The following is a 16,404-nucleotide window of genomic DNA, read 5'->3' on the forward strand; positions in this document are numbered from 1 at the left end:
TGTCCGGTAGTATGTCTAGAGGGTCCTCCTCACCGAGAGGAAGCCGATGCAAAGGCAAAGGCACGGAGGCGCCGAAGGGCCTGACGGCTGCGAGCCTCCAGGGTATGAGTTAGTTTGGGCGACCATTCAGACACAGCCCCAGTGGACCAGCAACCATCGAGACTCACGGACCTCCGAGAATCCTAGAGAGGAAGCGGAAGGGACTCTTTCCTCACGCACCTGTCTGACAGCGTCCGCGGCCCACTTCCGGTCTTCTGAGGGTTCGGACCAGGTCGTCGCCTCTGAGGGGCCAAGGGTGAGAGCGGATTTAGGGCGTTGCGGGCCGGCCGGCCGGCGGCGGACGCGGCGGGTATTGGGGCCGGGTTTCGGTGCGGCTGTGGGTCGCGGAGGCGGCGGCGCCCGGGCTGACACAGTGGGAGGCGCTTCTTCTCGAAGCTGCGTCCCGAAACACCGAGGCCTGGTGGGCGCGACCCGGAGGACTCAGGTGGGGGCGACGTTGGCCACCCCGGGCCAGGGTTACCTCAGCGCGGGGCGTCCACGAACTCGAGACCTTGAACCAACGCGGATCTCTGTGAAAATCGGAAGTAGTCATTTTAGAGCAAGACGTAAGACACTCACTTAAAGAATGGCTTCTCTTTAAGCCTTCTCTTCGTGAAGTGCCAGGGATGAAAGATGAATGGAGACGTTTCTTGCCTTCAGGGCAGGTCGTCTGGGACACACCGGTTAATATTTGCGCTGTAGTGTGGTAAATGCGATAGGGGTGTGAAGAAATGCAGTAGCTAGAAAGTCGTGAAAGAAATCTCAATAGATGCAGCAAAATGAAAAATGAATCGACTGAAAATGTAAAATAGGTTTAGGAAGTGTATAGAAGTACACAGACACCCAATAGAATATTAAGTAGAACCTTCGGACGTACCTCCTGCCAGTTGCTTATTCTCTGTGGCATTAAGAGTGGTCTTTCCCTGGGGCGCCTGGGTGGCTCAGTCGGTTAAGCGTCGGACGTCCGACTTAGGCTCTGGTCATGATCTCACGGTTTGTCGGGCTTTTGTGCTGACAGCTTAGCACAGAGCCTGGAGCCTGCTTCAGATTCTGTGCCTCGCTATCTCACTGACCCTCCCCTGCTCATGCTTTCTCTCTCTCTCTCTCTCTCTCTCTCTCTCTCTCTCTCTCTCTCAGAAATAAACATTAAAAATTTTTTCAAAAAAAAAAAAAGAGTGGTCTTTCCCTCTAAAAATGGAGCCCCTTCCCCACTTTGGACTCCCAGATCTGTCTCCCTAACCTACATACCACCCGCCCCAAACCCATCATAAAATTAAATAGTACTCATTCTCTAGGGTAATATAAGCCTTTTCTTCCTTTTTTTTTTTTTTAAATCTTTACTCATTTTCGAGAGAGTGTAAGTGGCGGAGGGGCAGAGAGAGACGGGGACAGAGGATCCCAAGCGAGCTTTGTGCTTACTGCAGCGCTGGATACGGGCCTCGAAGGGCTCAATCTCACAAACGGTGGGATCATGATCTGAGCTGTCAGATGCTCAATCTTCTGAGGCCCCCAGGCGCCCGAAACCTCTTTTTCAGGAGTACCTGAGCCTACATTAACCTTTCTCTCATTTTGACTTCTCATGTTTCTCATCTGTACCATATCTTTTGTGAGGCAGCTCTTGGCCAGCCATCCTGTGCTGACAGCTCAGAGCCTGGAGCTTGCTTCAGATTCTGTCTCCCTCTCTGTCTGCCCCTTCCCTGCTTGCACTCTGTCTCTTTTTCTCTCTTTCAAGAGTAAATAAGCATAAAATAGTTAAAAAAAAAATAAGAAAAGTAGGAGGAGTAATAATCCCTTTACAGAATTGTTATTAAGAAATATATGTGGGGCACCTGGGTGGCTCAGTCGGTTAAGCATCTGACTTCAGCTCGGGTCATGATCTCACAGTCTGTGGATTCGAGCCCCGCATCAGGCTCTATGCTGACAGCTTGGAGCCTGGAGCCTGTTTCAGATTCTGTATCTGCCTCTCCCCTGCTCACACTCTGTCTCTCTCTGTCTCACTCTCAAAAATAAATAAATATTAAGGAAAAAAAGAAAAATGAGAATGTGTGTTCACAGGCTTTTTTTTTTTTTATGTTTTATTTATTTTTGAGAGGGAGAGAGAGAGAGCTTGAGCAGGGGAGGGTCAGAGAGAGGGAGACACAGAATCTGAAGACAGGCTCCAGTCTCTGAGCTAGCTGTTAGCACAGAGCCCGACGCAGGGCTGGAACTCACGAACCATGAGATCATGACCTGAGTGGAAGCCTGATGCTCAACCAGCTGAGCCACCCAGGTGCCCTGTGTTCGCAGGTTTTCTAAATGATAAAGCCTACACACTTTTAAAGTATTTTCATCAGTTATAATGATCTTGGATCACTCTGTTGTTTTCTTTAGGCAAAGCACACTGTCACATCTAAGCCACCAGTAAGTCTTTTGGTTTTACCTCCAAAATATGTCTTGACTCTTTCTGCATCTTTGCCACCATCCTGATCATCTCCTGCTTGGGCCACTGTCAAGAGCTGCTTCCTTTCTGTTTCTCTCTAACCTATTCTCTGTTGACATATGACAGGCAAAATGACCTTTGTAAAACATGTAGCTCCCCACTAAAATAAGATTAAGCTGTAATTCTTAGTATGGCCCTGTTCCTGGATAATCTCGTTCTGCCTGCCTGTCACCTCTTCTCGTGCAGCTCTGACCCTCAGTTAACTTTGCTGAAGCTGCACTGTCATTTGCCTTATTCTCAGACACATGGAGTAATTTCTGGCCTCAAGCCTGGTGCCTGGAAAAATCTTTGAATCAGTGGCTCATTATCATCTTTCGGGTCTTAGCCTAAGCGTCATCTCTTCAGAAAAGCCTTCTTTAAGTTATTCATCCCTTATTAGCAGACCACCCTACACATTTCCTTTCTAGAGAGTATCTCTATTTATAATTTTATTTTATTTTTTAATTTTTTAACATTTTATTTATTTTTGAGAGAGAGATGGAGACAGCAGGGGTGAGCAGGGGAGGGTCAGAGAGATAGGGAGACACAGAATTAGAAGCAGGCTCCAGGCTCTGAGCTGTCAGCACAGAGCCTGACATGGGGCTCAAACCCACAAACCGTGAGATCATGACCTGAGCTCAAGTCAGACACTTAACCGACTGAGCCACTCAGGCACCCCTCTATTTATAATTTTAATTTATTTGTATGTGTTTTTTTCTGTCTGTTGCACTAGTATATGAGTTTCAAAGGGCAAGTGCCTTCTTTGTCTTGTTCTATATTACATTTCTAGTTTCTGCAAGCCTGGCATATATATTTGTTGAAAGTGTTAATTCTTACAGTGTTGGAAGAGTAGGTTCTGGCAACTGACCCAATTATAACCTATTTTATATTCTCTGATTTTAGTGTTATCTCCCTAATGAGATCATCCACTGTTTGTGGGAATAAAGAATTTTTTCTGCACATAATAGGTGGTAGCAAATACTGAATTGAATTGGCATGATTTTCCGATATATGTTCAGTCTTTTGAGCATGCTTCACAGAAAGTAATTATGCTCTCCAGGAGAATATCCATTGATGTGGACACAGAACTGGGATGGACTGATTAATGTAGACAGAACTGGGATGGATTGACCTTTCCTTTGTCTCATTTATGCTGCCATTATTGTTTGTCTTGTCTTCCCAATAGACCCTCAGTCCTCTGGGAGGAGTGTGAAGATGCTAAAGGAGCGTCCAGGGATGGCAGAAGACCCTCAGCAGCAGATGGGTGTACCTGTAGTAAAGTTGGAGAAAGAGTTGCCATGGGGCAGGGCAAAGGAGGACCCTAGTCCTGAGACTTTTCGTCTGAGATTTCGGCAGTTCCGCTACCAGGAGGCAGCTGGTCCCCAGGAAGCCCTCAAGGAACTGCAGGAACTCTGTCGCCAGTGGCTGAGGCCTGAGCTGCACACCAAGGAGCAGATCCTGGAGCTGCTGGTGCTGGAGCAGTTCCTGACCATCCTGCCACGGGAGTTCTATGCCTGGATTCGGGAGCATGGCCTGGAGAGTGGCAAGGCTCTTGTGGCCATGGTGGAAGACTTCACAGAGAGAACATTGGAGGCCAAGGCGGTGGGTGAGAAGGGGGTATCTGGGTCTTGTTTTGTTGGTGTGGTAAGGGGACATTTAACGAATTGAAAGGTTTGAAGAAACAGTGGGAATAATGGGGTGTACAGTCTCCTTCCTCTGGTCCCAGACTCCCTGAGGTACTTTTTGGAGGGCAGTGGAGTTTTCAGCAAGAGAAGCCATTCCCAGGGAAGATGCAAGGCCTGTAGAAGGCTTGTTAGCTTCCTTTCTGGTCATCAGGACAAAGGCCTGGACATATTTCCCTTATGAGCCCTGGGCCCAGAGAAGGCAGTCGTGACCAATTTGAAGATCTCTCATAGACTCATTCTCTTTGGTTAGAGGTGCATGTGGAAAGTGGGAAATTCCAATTGGATGAATATTATTACTAGGAATCATTGTCTGGACAGTGCTGTTTCCATATCTGGGATATTGGCTCAAGTGGCTCACATTAGCGATTCTGTGGTGGTGTTCTGGTGATACCAAGTAACCTCATCTCAGATGCTTCCTTGGGACTCTGGCCAAGTGTCTGTTACTCTCTGGTGCAGTCACCTTATTGTTGGCTGGGAAGGAAAGTAGGACTGAACATTACTGTTTGCTTGCAAGTAACCATCTTTCTTTACTTTATTCTTCCTTTTCCTACTGCAGTTACTCCTGACTTCCTCTGTAATCCTAGGAATTGTTTTTTATTCCCAATTCAGGAGCTTAAAAGTAGACCAAGAAGGTCTTGTTTTTGTGAGTGTGTCACAGTGTGGGTTGTCCTGATTTTCTTTGCTATTTTTAGAGCCAGTTTTTCTCACTGGCTAATTTACTGGAGAATCAAGGCTTTGTATTTTTTACTTTCAGCATTTGTAATTGGGAGAGATTTTTTTTCCTAGTAGGGAGCATTTTGAGCTAAAGTTGTCAACCAAACAATATTTAGCCTCTCTGTGATATTATTCCTGGTGGAATTTGGTCAGTATTGAGGCAGGCCGGAGGGACCCTTGCAAAAGGGCATGGACACATAACAGTTGCTCAGAGCCTGATAAAGAGAGGTTAGCCTCATTTTCACCTTCTCACTGACATCCTGGCTGTGTCTTCTCTTTTGCAGTTGGAATGGTTCTTTTCTTGATTCTCTTTTTAGGTTTTAATTCAACTCCCTCACCCAGGCCTCATTCTAATAGATGTTGGGGACTATTCTTAGGTTCCATGCCACGTGCAGGGAGAACGGGAGGAGACAGCACTTTGCAGAGGCCCGTGGGAGCCAGGTGTCCACCTGGGGCCAGTGGAGGTCAAGCCCGAGTGGGGGATGCCCCATAGTGAAGGAGTTCAAGGCCTAGACCAAGGCACTGAAGAGCAACTCAGTCAAGACCCTGGAGCTGGGACACAAGCCTTCCAAGATCAGGGTAAGATGCGAACAGTGAAGAAGTAAGGATGCAGAAAGCCGTGCTCCTTTACAAGCCCAACAATTGATAAATTAAGTTACCTGTGAGCTGTAATTTTGAGTTTTCCTGGTTACTTCCTTGATTTCAGTAGGAAACAGATGAAGTGAAATTGTTTTCTATACCTTGACTCTCTGATTTCTGCAGGGGATATCTTGGATTGTGCTCTCTTACTATTTCTTCTTTTCTTTCCCTTACATCCCTTCTAGAAACCTCCTGGGAATATGTAGGTGACATTTAGGGGTATTTTTTAAGTGGGCAGACAAAATATATCCCTAAAAGTAATGCGTGATTTCATTGTGTTACTGAATCTCAAAGAGGGTTATTCGCAGTGTGACCAGATAGTATGAATAGCCTTCAAGGGGCGGGGCATACTGGGTCAGGACCATCTGCCTAGTTGAGAACAGGGTAGGTCTGTGTGGAGCCTCCTTAAGGTACTTGGGTTCTGTGTGTCAGGCAGTGGACACCTTTGAAAAAGCTAACTGCAAGACAGCACTAATCTTTCTTTGCTTCCCCCCCGCCCCTTTGCTTAGCTCTGCCAGTTCTTCAGGCTGGTCCTGGCCTCCCTCCAGTGAACACCAGAGACCAAGAGATGGCAGCTGGGTTCCTTGCAGCTGGATCCCAGGTGAGCTGTACCTCTGCCCTTCTGGGGATCATGACATTGCTTTGAATGAGGTTCACCTTCCCCAAGGTTTCTCTGCACAACAAAGCGCCATCTGCAAGTTGAATTATTGTACTTTCTTGTTCTGATGGATATGACAGCTTTGTTTTCTCTAATTTATCATCCTCATTTACTAACTTGAGTTGACCCTTAAGCCTTAGGGCCCAGGCGTAAGGTTCAATTCACTTGTTTTTATTACTCTGTGACTTATTTTTTAATTGACCAGTATTACTCTTTACTGAGGAGGAAGACATTATTATTATTATTCTTTTCTTTCATAGTTTATTGTTGATGGACACTTTGGCTCTTTCCATGTTTTGGCTATTGTTGAGAGTGCTGCTATGAACATTGGGGTACATGTGTAGGAGGAAGACATTATTGATAAGCTTAATTTAGGCAGTGGTGGTTGATCAAGAAATCAATAACCCTCTGTAGATAGTCTTTATGGATACTTTTGCTGCTTCTCTTCCTTGGGACCCTCTCCTCCCATGTCAGCAGGAGTGTAGCTGACTCAGGGTTTGGGACTCCATGGAACACTGAACAGAGTGGTCCCTTTGGCCTCTACCCTGGCTACACCAGGATTTGGCCTTGTTTGACTTCTCTGCCTGCTACAAATTGGGGTAATGAGCACAGTTGGGGCACTCTTGTCATGTCTGCTGGGTGTTGAGTGTTACCAGGGAAGTGGGAGATTTCCAGTCTGGCATCTTTTTGAAGGGGACAGTGAGGTTTTTTGTCTTGTTTTTATTTTGAGAGAGAAAGCAGGGAAGAGAAAGAGAGAGATTGAGCATCTGCATTCAGTGTGGAGCCCAATATGGGGCTCGATGTGGGGCTTGAACTCATGAACCATGAGATCATGACCTGAGCCAAAATCAAGAGTTAGATGCTTAACCACCTGAGCCACCCAGGTGTCCCAGGGACAGTGAGTTTTAAAGTGAAGAGTTTTTAATAGAAGGAAAGTAGAAGAAAGTGGGTCATTTGGCAATAATAATAATAATAATAATAATAATAATAATAACTCAAGTCTGGTATAGCTAAAGCACTGTTTGGGCAAGGTTTATGCCTGTGTCCTTTCCTATTCCTGTTTTCCTAGCATGTGTTTTGGAGGAGATGAAGGATGATAACATGTTTTAATTTTTTAGACCACTCTTTTTTGTCATAATGGTTCTTCATGGTGTTGTGAATGATGCTGAATTTATTTAATTTTTTTAATGTTTATTTATTTATTTCAGAGACAACACACGCGGGGAGGGACAGAGAGAGGGAGACACAGAATCTGAAGCAGGATGTGCACTGTCAGTTCAGAGGCTGATGAGGGACTTGAATCCACGAACTGTGAGATCATGACCTGAGCTGAAGTCAGAAGCTTAACCAACTGAGCCACCCAGGCACCCAATACTGAATTTATTTTAATACAGCATTGTTCTTAAGACAAAGCCTGCCCAAATATTTACTTCTCTCTGAGGGAAGATCGGTTTTAGGTGAAGGGATAAATAGCTCTGAGTCTTGATTAAGCTTGAGGATTGAGGAGAGGGAATTGAAAAGCGGGAATTGGGTGCTGTGGTTGTTAGGGTACAAGCTAGGTGGCTGCGACAGAGACTCGAAAATATGGTAGCTCATGGGGCGCCTGGGTGGCTTAGTCGGTTAAGTGTCCGACTTTCGCTTAGGTCATGATCTCGCGGTTCGTGGGTTCGAGCCCTGCGTCGGGCTCTGTGCTGACTGCCAGCTCAGAGCCTGGAGCCTGCTTTGGTCTGTGACTCCCTCTCTCTCTGACCCTCCCCTGCTCACGCTGTCTCTCTCTCCTAGAAATAAATGAAAACATAAAAAAAAAAAAAATTAAAAAAAAAAGAAAATATGGTAGCTCAGACAAGTCCATTACTTCCCTGTCATTAAATTGTCAAGAGGTAGGGACTTTTGCTCCAAAGACCATCTCTGGATCTGATTCCTTCTGTCTTCTTGCTCTGTTCTTTCCTAGAGTATTACCCCTGTGTTCACTTCTGCTTTTAGACTCTCCCTACTTTGGTATTATTTCTTTATCCATAGCAATCTCCTGTTGTTTCAGGGGTTGGGGCCATTTAAAGATATGGCCCTGGCCTTCCCTGAGGAGGAGTGGAGGCATGTGACCCCAGCCCAGATAGACTGCTTTGGGGAATACGTGGAACCCCCGGACTGTGGGGTCTCACCTCCAGGTAAGACTGGTTCCATCCCAAAGGTAAGAAACTGAGGAGTTTTGAAAGCTGCAGGTCGGGGTTCTTGCCCTTTCCCCAGATTTCAGAATCTGGTGCTACCAACAAAAGAAGGTGAGTAAATGGGTCCAAGGAAAGAGCATGGACCCAGAGTTTAAGGAGTCAGGTATGTGCTGTCCTGTCAGGAGAAGAGCCGATGAGGGGCAAGAAAACACAAGGTAGTTGTTCTGGCTGTGATGAGACAGGTTGGTTGTCACAATTCCTGGAGCACCTACTCTGTCTGTAACTGAAGAGTACCCACCCAGGATAGAAAGCAAAAGAACAGCAAAAGATGATCCTCTGATCTCATTCCCTCAACAGGGATTTATTGAATGCCCTCGGACACTGGCTCCAACTTTGCAGCTTTGTGTTGTGGCAGGACTAATGGCAGGGAAGCCTTTGGGGTACAGGCATGTGTACAGAAGACACATAGATGGTCCATGTGGGCCGCTGTCACAGAGCAAGCAGAGCCTGGGCTGGGCCTGTCTCAGGTGGTGGCCAGATTTTACCTGGGTTGGAGCTGGAAGGGTGAGACCATGATGCACATGGAACGTGCTCAAAGGAGGAAGAGCAGCAAGAGAAGGGGGAAGAGGAGTTTGGGGAAGTACAAGGAGAGGCCCTGGCAGGGAAGCCGGGGAGGGTGCTGCAGGGGCTGGAGACTCCTAGAATGGAGGTATCTCTGCGGGTTGGAGGGGGAAAGGAAAAGAAACGTCACTGGTTATGACCCTTTCTTTTGTTCCCTCCGCTTTTCTTTTCATAACTTTCTGAATTATGTACTGACTGTTCATTTGTCCTGACCCCATCCCATCTGACCTTTTTTCATCTTAAAATATGTTGAGGGATGAGTGGGAGTATCACTGTACTGCCTTTAGCACATTGGAGAGCCCGTCCTGGCTCCATCACTGACTGTGACCTTTCCAGGCTTCTGTTTCCTTATTTGCAAAATGGGGACATTCATAGAGCTCTCATGGCATCTTGAGGATTAAGTGAGATAATAAATCTAAACATTTGGTGAATATGGTAGTGTTAAGATATTTTTATTAGCTATACAAATATTAATTCCTTTATGAATCAGCCAACATTTATTTATTTATTCATCCAAAAATATTTATTTTGCACTTACTATGTGGCCAACACTTTGCTGGTCACCCTAAAGAGTTAAAGGCACTTGCCTTTGCGATCTTAGCAGTTCATATGAAGAGCCCAAGTACATGGAATAATGGTCATTATGGAGGAAGAGGCCTTAAAGGAGGGGCTCAGTAGACCTGGGTCCAGGACAAGGTTGTCCAGGCAGTCATATGAGTGGCCAAAGGATGCCAACCTATGTTACAAAGAGATGTAAGACTTCTTTTTTTTAATTAAAAACAATTTTTTAAATGTTATTTGTTATTGAGAGAGAGAGAGTGGGAGTGGGGAGAGGGACAGAGAGAGGGAGATACAGAATCCAAAGCAGGCTCCAGGCTCTGAGCTGTCAGCACAGAGCCCAACATGGGGCTTGAAACCACGAACCATGAGATCATGACCTGAGTGGAAGTCGTACGCTTAACTGACTGAGCCGTCCAGGCGTCCTGAAATTTAAGACTTCTGTAATGGTGGAGGATGTGGAAACCCTCAGACATAACTGTGCAGTTCAGGAGCTCTTGCAACACACCTCAGATGCTGGTGTACCAGTATTCTAGCGCCTTAATCCCCCTCAGGGACCAACCTCTGCCAGTGATACTGCTGCGTGCTGGAACGATTCTGCCCTTCTGTCCCAGAGGGATTTTATACCTGTATCCCCCACCTCCACCCTTGCCATCTGACAGTTCTAGAGACTGGTTGTATGTTTGTGCTCTTCTCACTATTTGAAACAACCCAAGTACTTCCCTAAGCATTTATGCTAAGTCTGGGTGGGCCAAAGTCCATTTCTCACGCATACTATCTACTGGCATCTCAACCTTCAGGACTTCCTGTGATTTATTCCCATTTACTTGTAGCCCCTGCATTGATAGCTGTGTAGGATTGGGCCTGAGAAACCAGAATTCCATGATATCTAATACCTAGCACATACTACCATCTCCCAGAGTCCAGCTAAGGCTTGTGCACTGCTTTTAGTTTCAGTTTTACTATTGGTAACTCCTGAAAACTGGAAATTACCCAAATGAATATCAGCCACATTCATAAATAGATTAAAATATATTCTGACAATGTAATACCAATGAAAGAAAACATAGTGTAACTATAGTTACATCCCGCCATATGGGTGAATCTTACAAGCATAATAATGGGTGGAAGCATCCAGAAATAATATTTGAATCCAATACATAAGGTTTAAGACCAGGTAAAAGTAGTTTATGGTGATAAAAGTCTGAATAGCATTAGCCGTGGGGTGGCAGAATATAGTCACTGGAGGGGCTAGGAGAGGGCTTTCTGGATGCTGGTATTCTTACCTGGATGTTTTTTATATAGTTGTGTTCATTATGAAAATTCTTTGAATTCTACAGTTATGTTTTGTGCATCTTTCATGGAAAGTTTACAGAAGAATCTATCAGAGCTGACAGCTCTGTCCTTCATATTTGTTTAGATTAGAAGTCGTGTGATGTTTTTCTTTTTGTGTTTTAACGACGTCATCTGAAAGGACCCCTACTGTGCCTAAGTGCTGCTTGCCATCTCTCTCTTTCTTTTTTAAGATTTTATTTTTATTTTATTTTTTTATAAATAGTTTATTGTCAAGTTGGTTTCCAACAACACCCAGTGCTCATCCCCACAAGCGCCCTCCTCCATGCCCATCACCCCTCCTCCCCCCCACACCCATCAGTTGTCAGTTTGTTCTCAGCATTCAAGAGTCTCTCATGGTTTGCCTCCCTCCCTCTCCCCGACTATTTCCCCCCTTCTTCTCCCCCATGGTCCTCCGTTAGGTTCCTCCTAATCCTCCTATACGTGCAAACATATGGTATCTGTCCATCTGTCCTTATCTGCCTGACTTACTTTGCTCAGCATAACACCTTCAAGTTCCATCCATGTTGCTACACATGGCCAGATTTCATTCTTTCTCATTAAGATTTTATTTTTAAGTAGTCTTTACACCCAACGTGGGGCTTGACCTCACAACCCCAAGATCAAGAGTCGCATGCTGTATTGACTGAGCCAGGCACCCCTCATCTCTTTTTTTCTGTCTTGGTTCCTTTGCTTCCCAGAACCGCCCCCCCCCCCCCCCCCCCCCCCCCCCCCCCCCCCCCCCCCGCCCTTTTTTTTTTTTTTTTTTTTTTTCCTCCCCTTCCTCCTGTTCTTCTGTAAATAATTCTTCTGTTAATTTAGAGAGAGTGAAAGAGGGATCAGAGGAAGAACTTCTAGAAGGATTGAAGCATTTCAGCAGCATTCATGGGCATTTTGGTCTGGTAGAAGTCAGTGACACACTGGATTCATTCATTCATCCAGCACTTAGTAAGCTTGTGACAGGCTCCCAGGAGACCCAGATTAATGAAACCTGGTTAGAGGGAGGGAGGAGTGGGTTGGGGGCAGGGGCAAGGACTGCATGCTGAGCAACTGTATGCAGGTTATGGAGAACTCCAAGTAGCCCACCATCTCTGGAATAGGTTTATAATCTCTAGGGAAGGCATAATACCTTGATGAATGTAAAGTGGCATTTTCAACAAGGTCACATATAAATAGGTGCGGAATAAACAGTGCTAATTCAGTATAAATGTGCTAAAGAGATGTAGTTAAGAGAGTAAGCAGGGAAGGTTTCTTCAAGGAAATCATTGAGTTAGATTTAGAAGGATATACAAGTCTGAGAAAATTAACTGAGAACACATTAAGATTTGGCAGACTATTCTGTAAAAAAGGTAATGGAGAGTTTTGGCTCAGATTACTACAATAGAATATTATAGGCCAGGTGGCTTAAAACAACAGACATTTATTTCTCCAAGTTCTGGAGGCTGAGAAGTTCAAGATCAAGATTCCTGTAGATTCAGTGTCCAGAGAGTGCCCTCTTCCTGGCTTGCAGCTGGCTGCCACCTCACTCTGTCTTGGCATCTCAAGACATGGCAGACAGAGTGAGATAGAGGGATTGAGGGATCTGTGCTGTGTCCCTGCCTCTCCCATCATGAAGGATCATGCTCACATGATCTCTGTGCTAAGAGCTCTGGTTTCCCTTCCTCTTGTTATAAGGACACTGATCCCATCATGGAGGCTGCACCCTAATGACTGTACCTTATTACTTCCCAAACACCCCATCTGATATCATCACATTGGAGTTTAGGATTTCAACCTATGAATTTGGGGAAGACACAAACATTCAGTCAGTAATAAAGTAGAAAAAGGTAAAGTGAAGTCTGGTTTTAGAGTCCATGAAAGAAAACTGTATTGAGGTCATTGGTCAAAGGGAAAAAGAAAGAATTGTTAATGGGACATCCTTACAAGCCAAGTCCTAACATAGAGATTTACTTTCATAACTGCTACAGAATTAGCTTGTATCTCCTTTGTCCTGTAGGCATTGGGAGCAAGGAAAAGGAGGCTAAAACCCAGCAGGCAGACCTCAAGGGGGCACTTGCTCAGGTGACATCAGAGAGGTTTGGGGAAGCCACCCTCCAGAGCCCTGAGCTTGGAAGAACCTGTGAGCAGGAGCCCAGTAGCTCTGTGGGAAACATGCCAGGGCCTCCTCCTCCTCAGCATGGTGTCATGCCCCTGCCTGATGACCTCAAGACCCACAGCTCCTTCTGGAAGCCTTTTCAATGCCCCGAGTGTGGAAAAGGCTTTAGTCGGAGCTCAAATCTTGTCAGACACCAGCGAACCCACGAAGAAGAGAAATCCTATGGGTGCGTCGAATGTGGGAAGGGGTTCACCTTGAGAGAGTACCTCATGAAGCACCAGAGAACCCACCTGGGAAAGAGACCATATGTGTGCAGCGAGTGCTGGAAAACATTCAGTCAGAGGCACCACCTCGAGGTCCACCAGAGGAGTCACACTGGGGAGAAGCCCTACAAGTGTGGTGACTGCTGGAAAAGCTTTAGCCGACGGCAGCATCTGCAGGTGCATCGGAGAACTCACACGGGGGAGAAGCCTTACACCTGTGAGTGCGGCAAGAGCTTCAGCAGGAATGCAAACCTGGCTGTGCACCGGCGAGCCCACACTGGTGAGAAGCCATATGGGTGTCAGGTGTGCGGGAAGCGGTTCAGTAAAGGGGAGCGACTGGTCAGACACCAGCGGATCCACACTGGGGAGAAGCCCTACCACTGTCCTTCCTGCGGGAGGAGCTTCAACCAGAGGTCCATCCTCAATCGGCACCAGAAAACTCAGCATCGCCAGGAGACCCTGGCGCAATAAGGATGAACCTTTTTTGCAAAAGAAAGGTGCTGGAAGGTGCAGGACCTTTCAGGAATCACCAAGTGGAGGGAGATCTCATTGGAGGATGCGTTCGTCTTTACTCACTGAAGGGCTTTGAAGTGAGAGCGGAAGAGTGGTGGGGTGCAGAAAGGCACTTTGACCCATTTTCTTTCCATTTGTTGTCAAACAGAAGCAAGGCAAGGTCTGATTTATTTTGAGTTCCAGAGAGCACAGCTCCTCACGTCTCTGATCCAAGTGATGCAAACAGTGTTTTTTACCATCTTTTGGGGAAATGATATCCTGAATTTTAGTTCAGGTTGAAGTTTTTCTCCTTCAGTGGGATCTTCATGTCTGCCTCTTGAGCAATTCTCATAGTAAGGGGAAAGTTTTGTCCCATATTGACAACTTACACCTCATTGTGATGAGGGCTGTATCAACCTGCAAGATCATTAGCTCACTCTGCCTCCCTTCTTTTCCATTTAACAAGTATTTATTGAACAGCTACTGTGTGTTTGGTGCTGGAAGCACAGTGGTGAATGAGGCACATGAGATGTTAGCCTCCCAGAGCTTGTGATTTACCAGTGGGAACACACACAGAACTGTTAATAGCTCCAGGCGTTCTAAGTTACATTTGTTGTAAGTGCTGTTTGAGAGGATAGTCTTCTGGTGCTCACTCATTCTGCCCTGCCGCTCAGGTGCTGGATCTTTCCCTCCCCAGTTGGGATCTCTCAGGCAGCCTTGTTTATTTTACTTTATTTGTACTCCCTTTGTCTCTGTAACATTGTACCCTCATCTGTAAAGTTTCCCCATTATTCCTTGTACTGTAACAACTATCCACCCATCCAGTAGGAAATCAATATTTTGCTATTGATTATTGAATAAACATGAAAGTATTTTAAAAAGTATTCAGTTCTATATAAAGTTCTAATTAAATAAATCTGAAAGATGAACTATTATTAATACAGTGTATTTGATGGCACTTTATAGCATAAGATGCTTTTTTTTTTCTATTTCCACTTTATTCATTCCACACATATTTATTGAGGCCCAACAGTGTACCAGGAACTCTCTTAGGTGCTTGCTTGATATATGTATCAACAAATAAAATAGCGGGGAGAGTCCCTGACCTCATGGAGCTTACGTTTTAGTGAATATATTTGATCTTCAGAACCTCCTAAGGTGGAGCCCATGGATACTCCCATAAACTCTGGACCTGGGATCTGGTCCTTGTCAGTTTCTTGCCTTGAAATGCATTCGCCACCTACCTCTTGTTACCAGATAGTCTCTGTTGATACATCTAAATCCTTGTCATCTGAGAGGTTCTCAGTTGCCAACTGGAAATCATGAGGTGGTAGCGATCTGTTTAACAGAAGTGTCGATTCAAGAAAAATAGAGATGTTTGTAGGCATTTAAAAATACATAATGAGAAGATGCAGTATTTGTACTGTTTACACTTTCTTATTTTGCTGTCACTGAAAGGTTTCCTTTCTGTTTAAAATTCTGGAATATTGTTTAAAATATCTTTGTAATGAGCATGGATTACATTGCAGTGTCACCGTAGTGCTGTGCTTTCAAACGCTGGATGCTGGGTGAGTTAGTCTGTCTTTTGTTGACAGGGTACTATAATTATAAGATGTGATTTGTTTTGTGGTGACTTTTAATATTAGATTCTTTTACTGAGTTTTTTTCTCCCCATTTTTTATTGTAAATAAGATAAATGATGACTTCAACACAGTTGCATTATTCAGTCTACTTTGAAACACATTTTTTTTATCACATATTTCTTAGATAACCATGGTATATAACCAGGATGTTTAATTTTGATTTAGCAGATGATTTCCCGGCCTCTCCACTGTCTCCATGAGCCTATAGTAGCCAGGCCATAAATATATCTGAGATGTCATCCACTATCTTGAGATACTAAGCTGCTTCTATTTAGCAATGTTGTGGTCCAGATGCATAGTCCACTCTTTTTTTCCCCACTTCCCAGACAAACTTAGCAAAGCTTGTAGCCAGCTGGCAGCCAAACCCAGGAAAAGGCTTTTTTAGAGGCTCTGGCTTCTGGTCTTTAGGACCTGGGGGTTGACCTGCTCGAGTTTGGCTTTCTCACGGAGGTCCATATTCCAAAACTAAGTGAGGAGTGTTGGTCCACTACAGGCTGGGAATTGCTCATCAGTGGTCTTTCTGTTTACTTTAATTAATTGTTAGATTCTCTTTGATAATATGCTTAGCCAAATAGGACTCTGGATTTTCATCCAGTTGGAATCTCTTTAGAGAAGCTCTGGTAAGAGCCAGGGCTTGCTTTTTTCCTTGGGTGTCCAAATCTGCTTTGAGACCAAAGTTTATGGATGATGTCTCAAAAAGCCTCAAAAGAAAATTTTTTCCATGGAATTTTAGTGACATAATTTTTGTTACATATTCAAATGTTAAATATTTTATTTTCTGTATTTTTTCTGTTTAGAAATTTCTTTTTTTTAATGTTTTATTTATTTATGAGAGAGAGACAGAATGCTCAGGGGAGGGTCAGAGAGAGAGGGAGATAGAGAATGTGAAGCAGGCTCCAGGCTCTGAGCTAGCTATCAGCACAGAGCCTGACACAGGGCTCGAACCCACGAACCATGAGATGACCTGAGCCAAAGTCGGACGCATAACTGACTGAACCACCCAGGCACCCCTAGAAATTTCTTTTTTTTTAATTTTTTTTAA

At 45.0% G+C, this 16,404-nt stretch overlaps 1 protein-coding gene across 3 annotated transcripts in view; it reads left to right on the forward strand.

The window, feature by feature from the left end:
- Nucleotides 1–247: 247 nt before the first annotated feature.
- Nucleotides 248–16,404, forward strand: part of ZSCAN25 (zinc finger and SCAN domain containing 25) — a 50,487-nt gene continuing 34,330 nt past the window's right edge. For 2 of the 3 annotated variants that reach the window (XM_039226066.1, XM_039226067.1), the window contains exons 1-5: nt 248–295; nt 3,684–4,099; nt 5,274–5,475; nt 6,045–6,136; nt 8,232–8,358. In XM_039226066.1, the coding sequence (XP_039081997.1) occupies nt 3,713–4,099; nt 5,274–5,475; nt 6,045–6,136; nt 8,232–8,358 (808 nt within the window). In that variant the 5' untranslated portion in view covers nt 248–295; nt 3,684–3,712. Of the gene's footprint in view, nt 296–3,683; nt 4,100–5,273; nt 5,476–6,044; nt 6,137–8,231; nt 8,359–12,865; nt 14,706–16,404 lie in introns of those variants that run through there. The other variant, XM_039226065.1, reaches the window with a different exon arrangement.

The sequence above is a fragment of the Hyaena hyaena genome, unplaced genomic scaffold, assembly GCF_003009895.1.
Source record: "Hyaena hyaena isolate Hyena2069 unplaced genomic scaffold, ASM300989v1 scaffold_20, whole genome shotgun sequence".
Taxonomy (NCBI): Eukaryota; Metazoa; Chordata; class Mammalia; order Carnivora; family Hyaenidae; genus Hyaena; species Hyaena hyaena.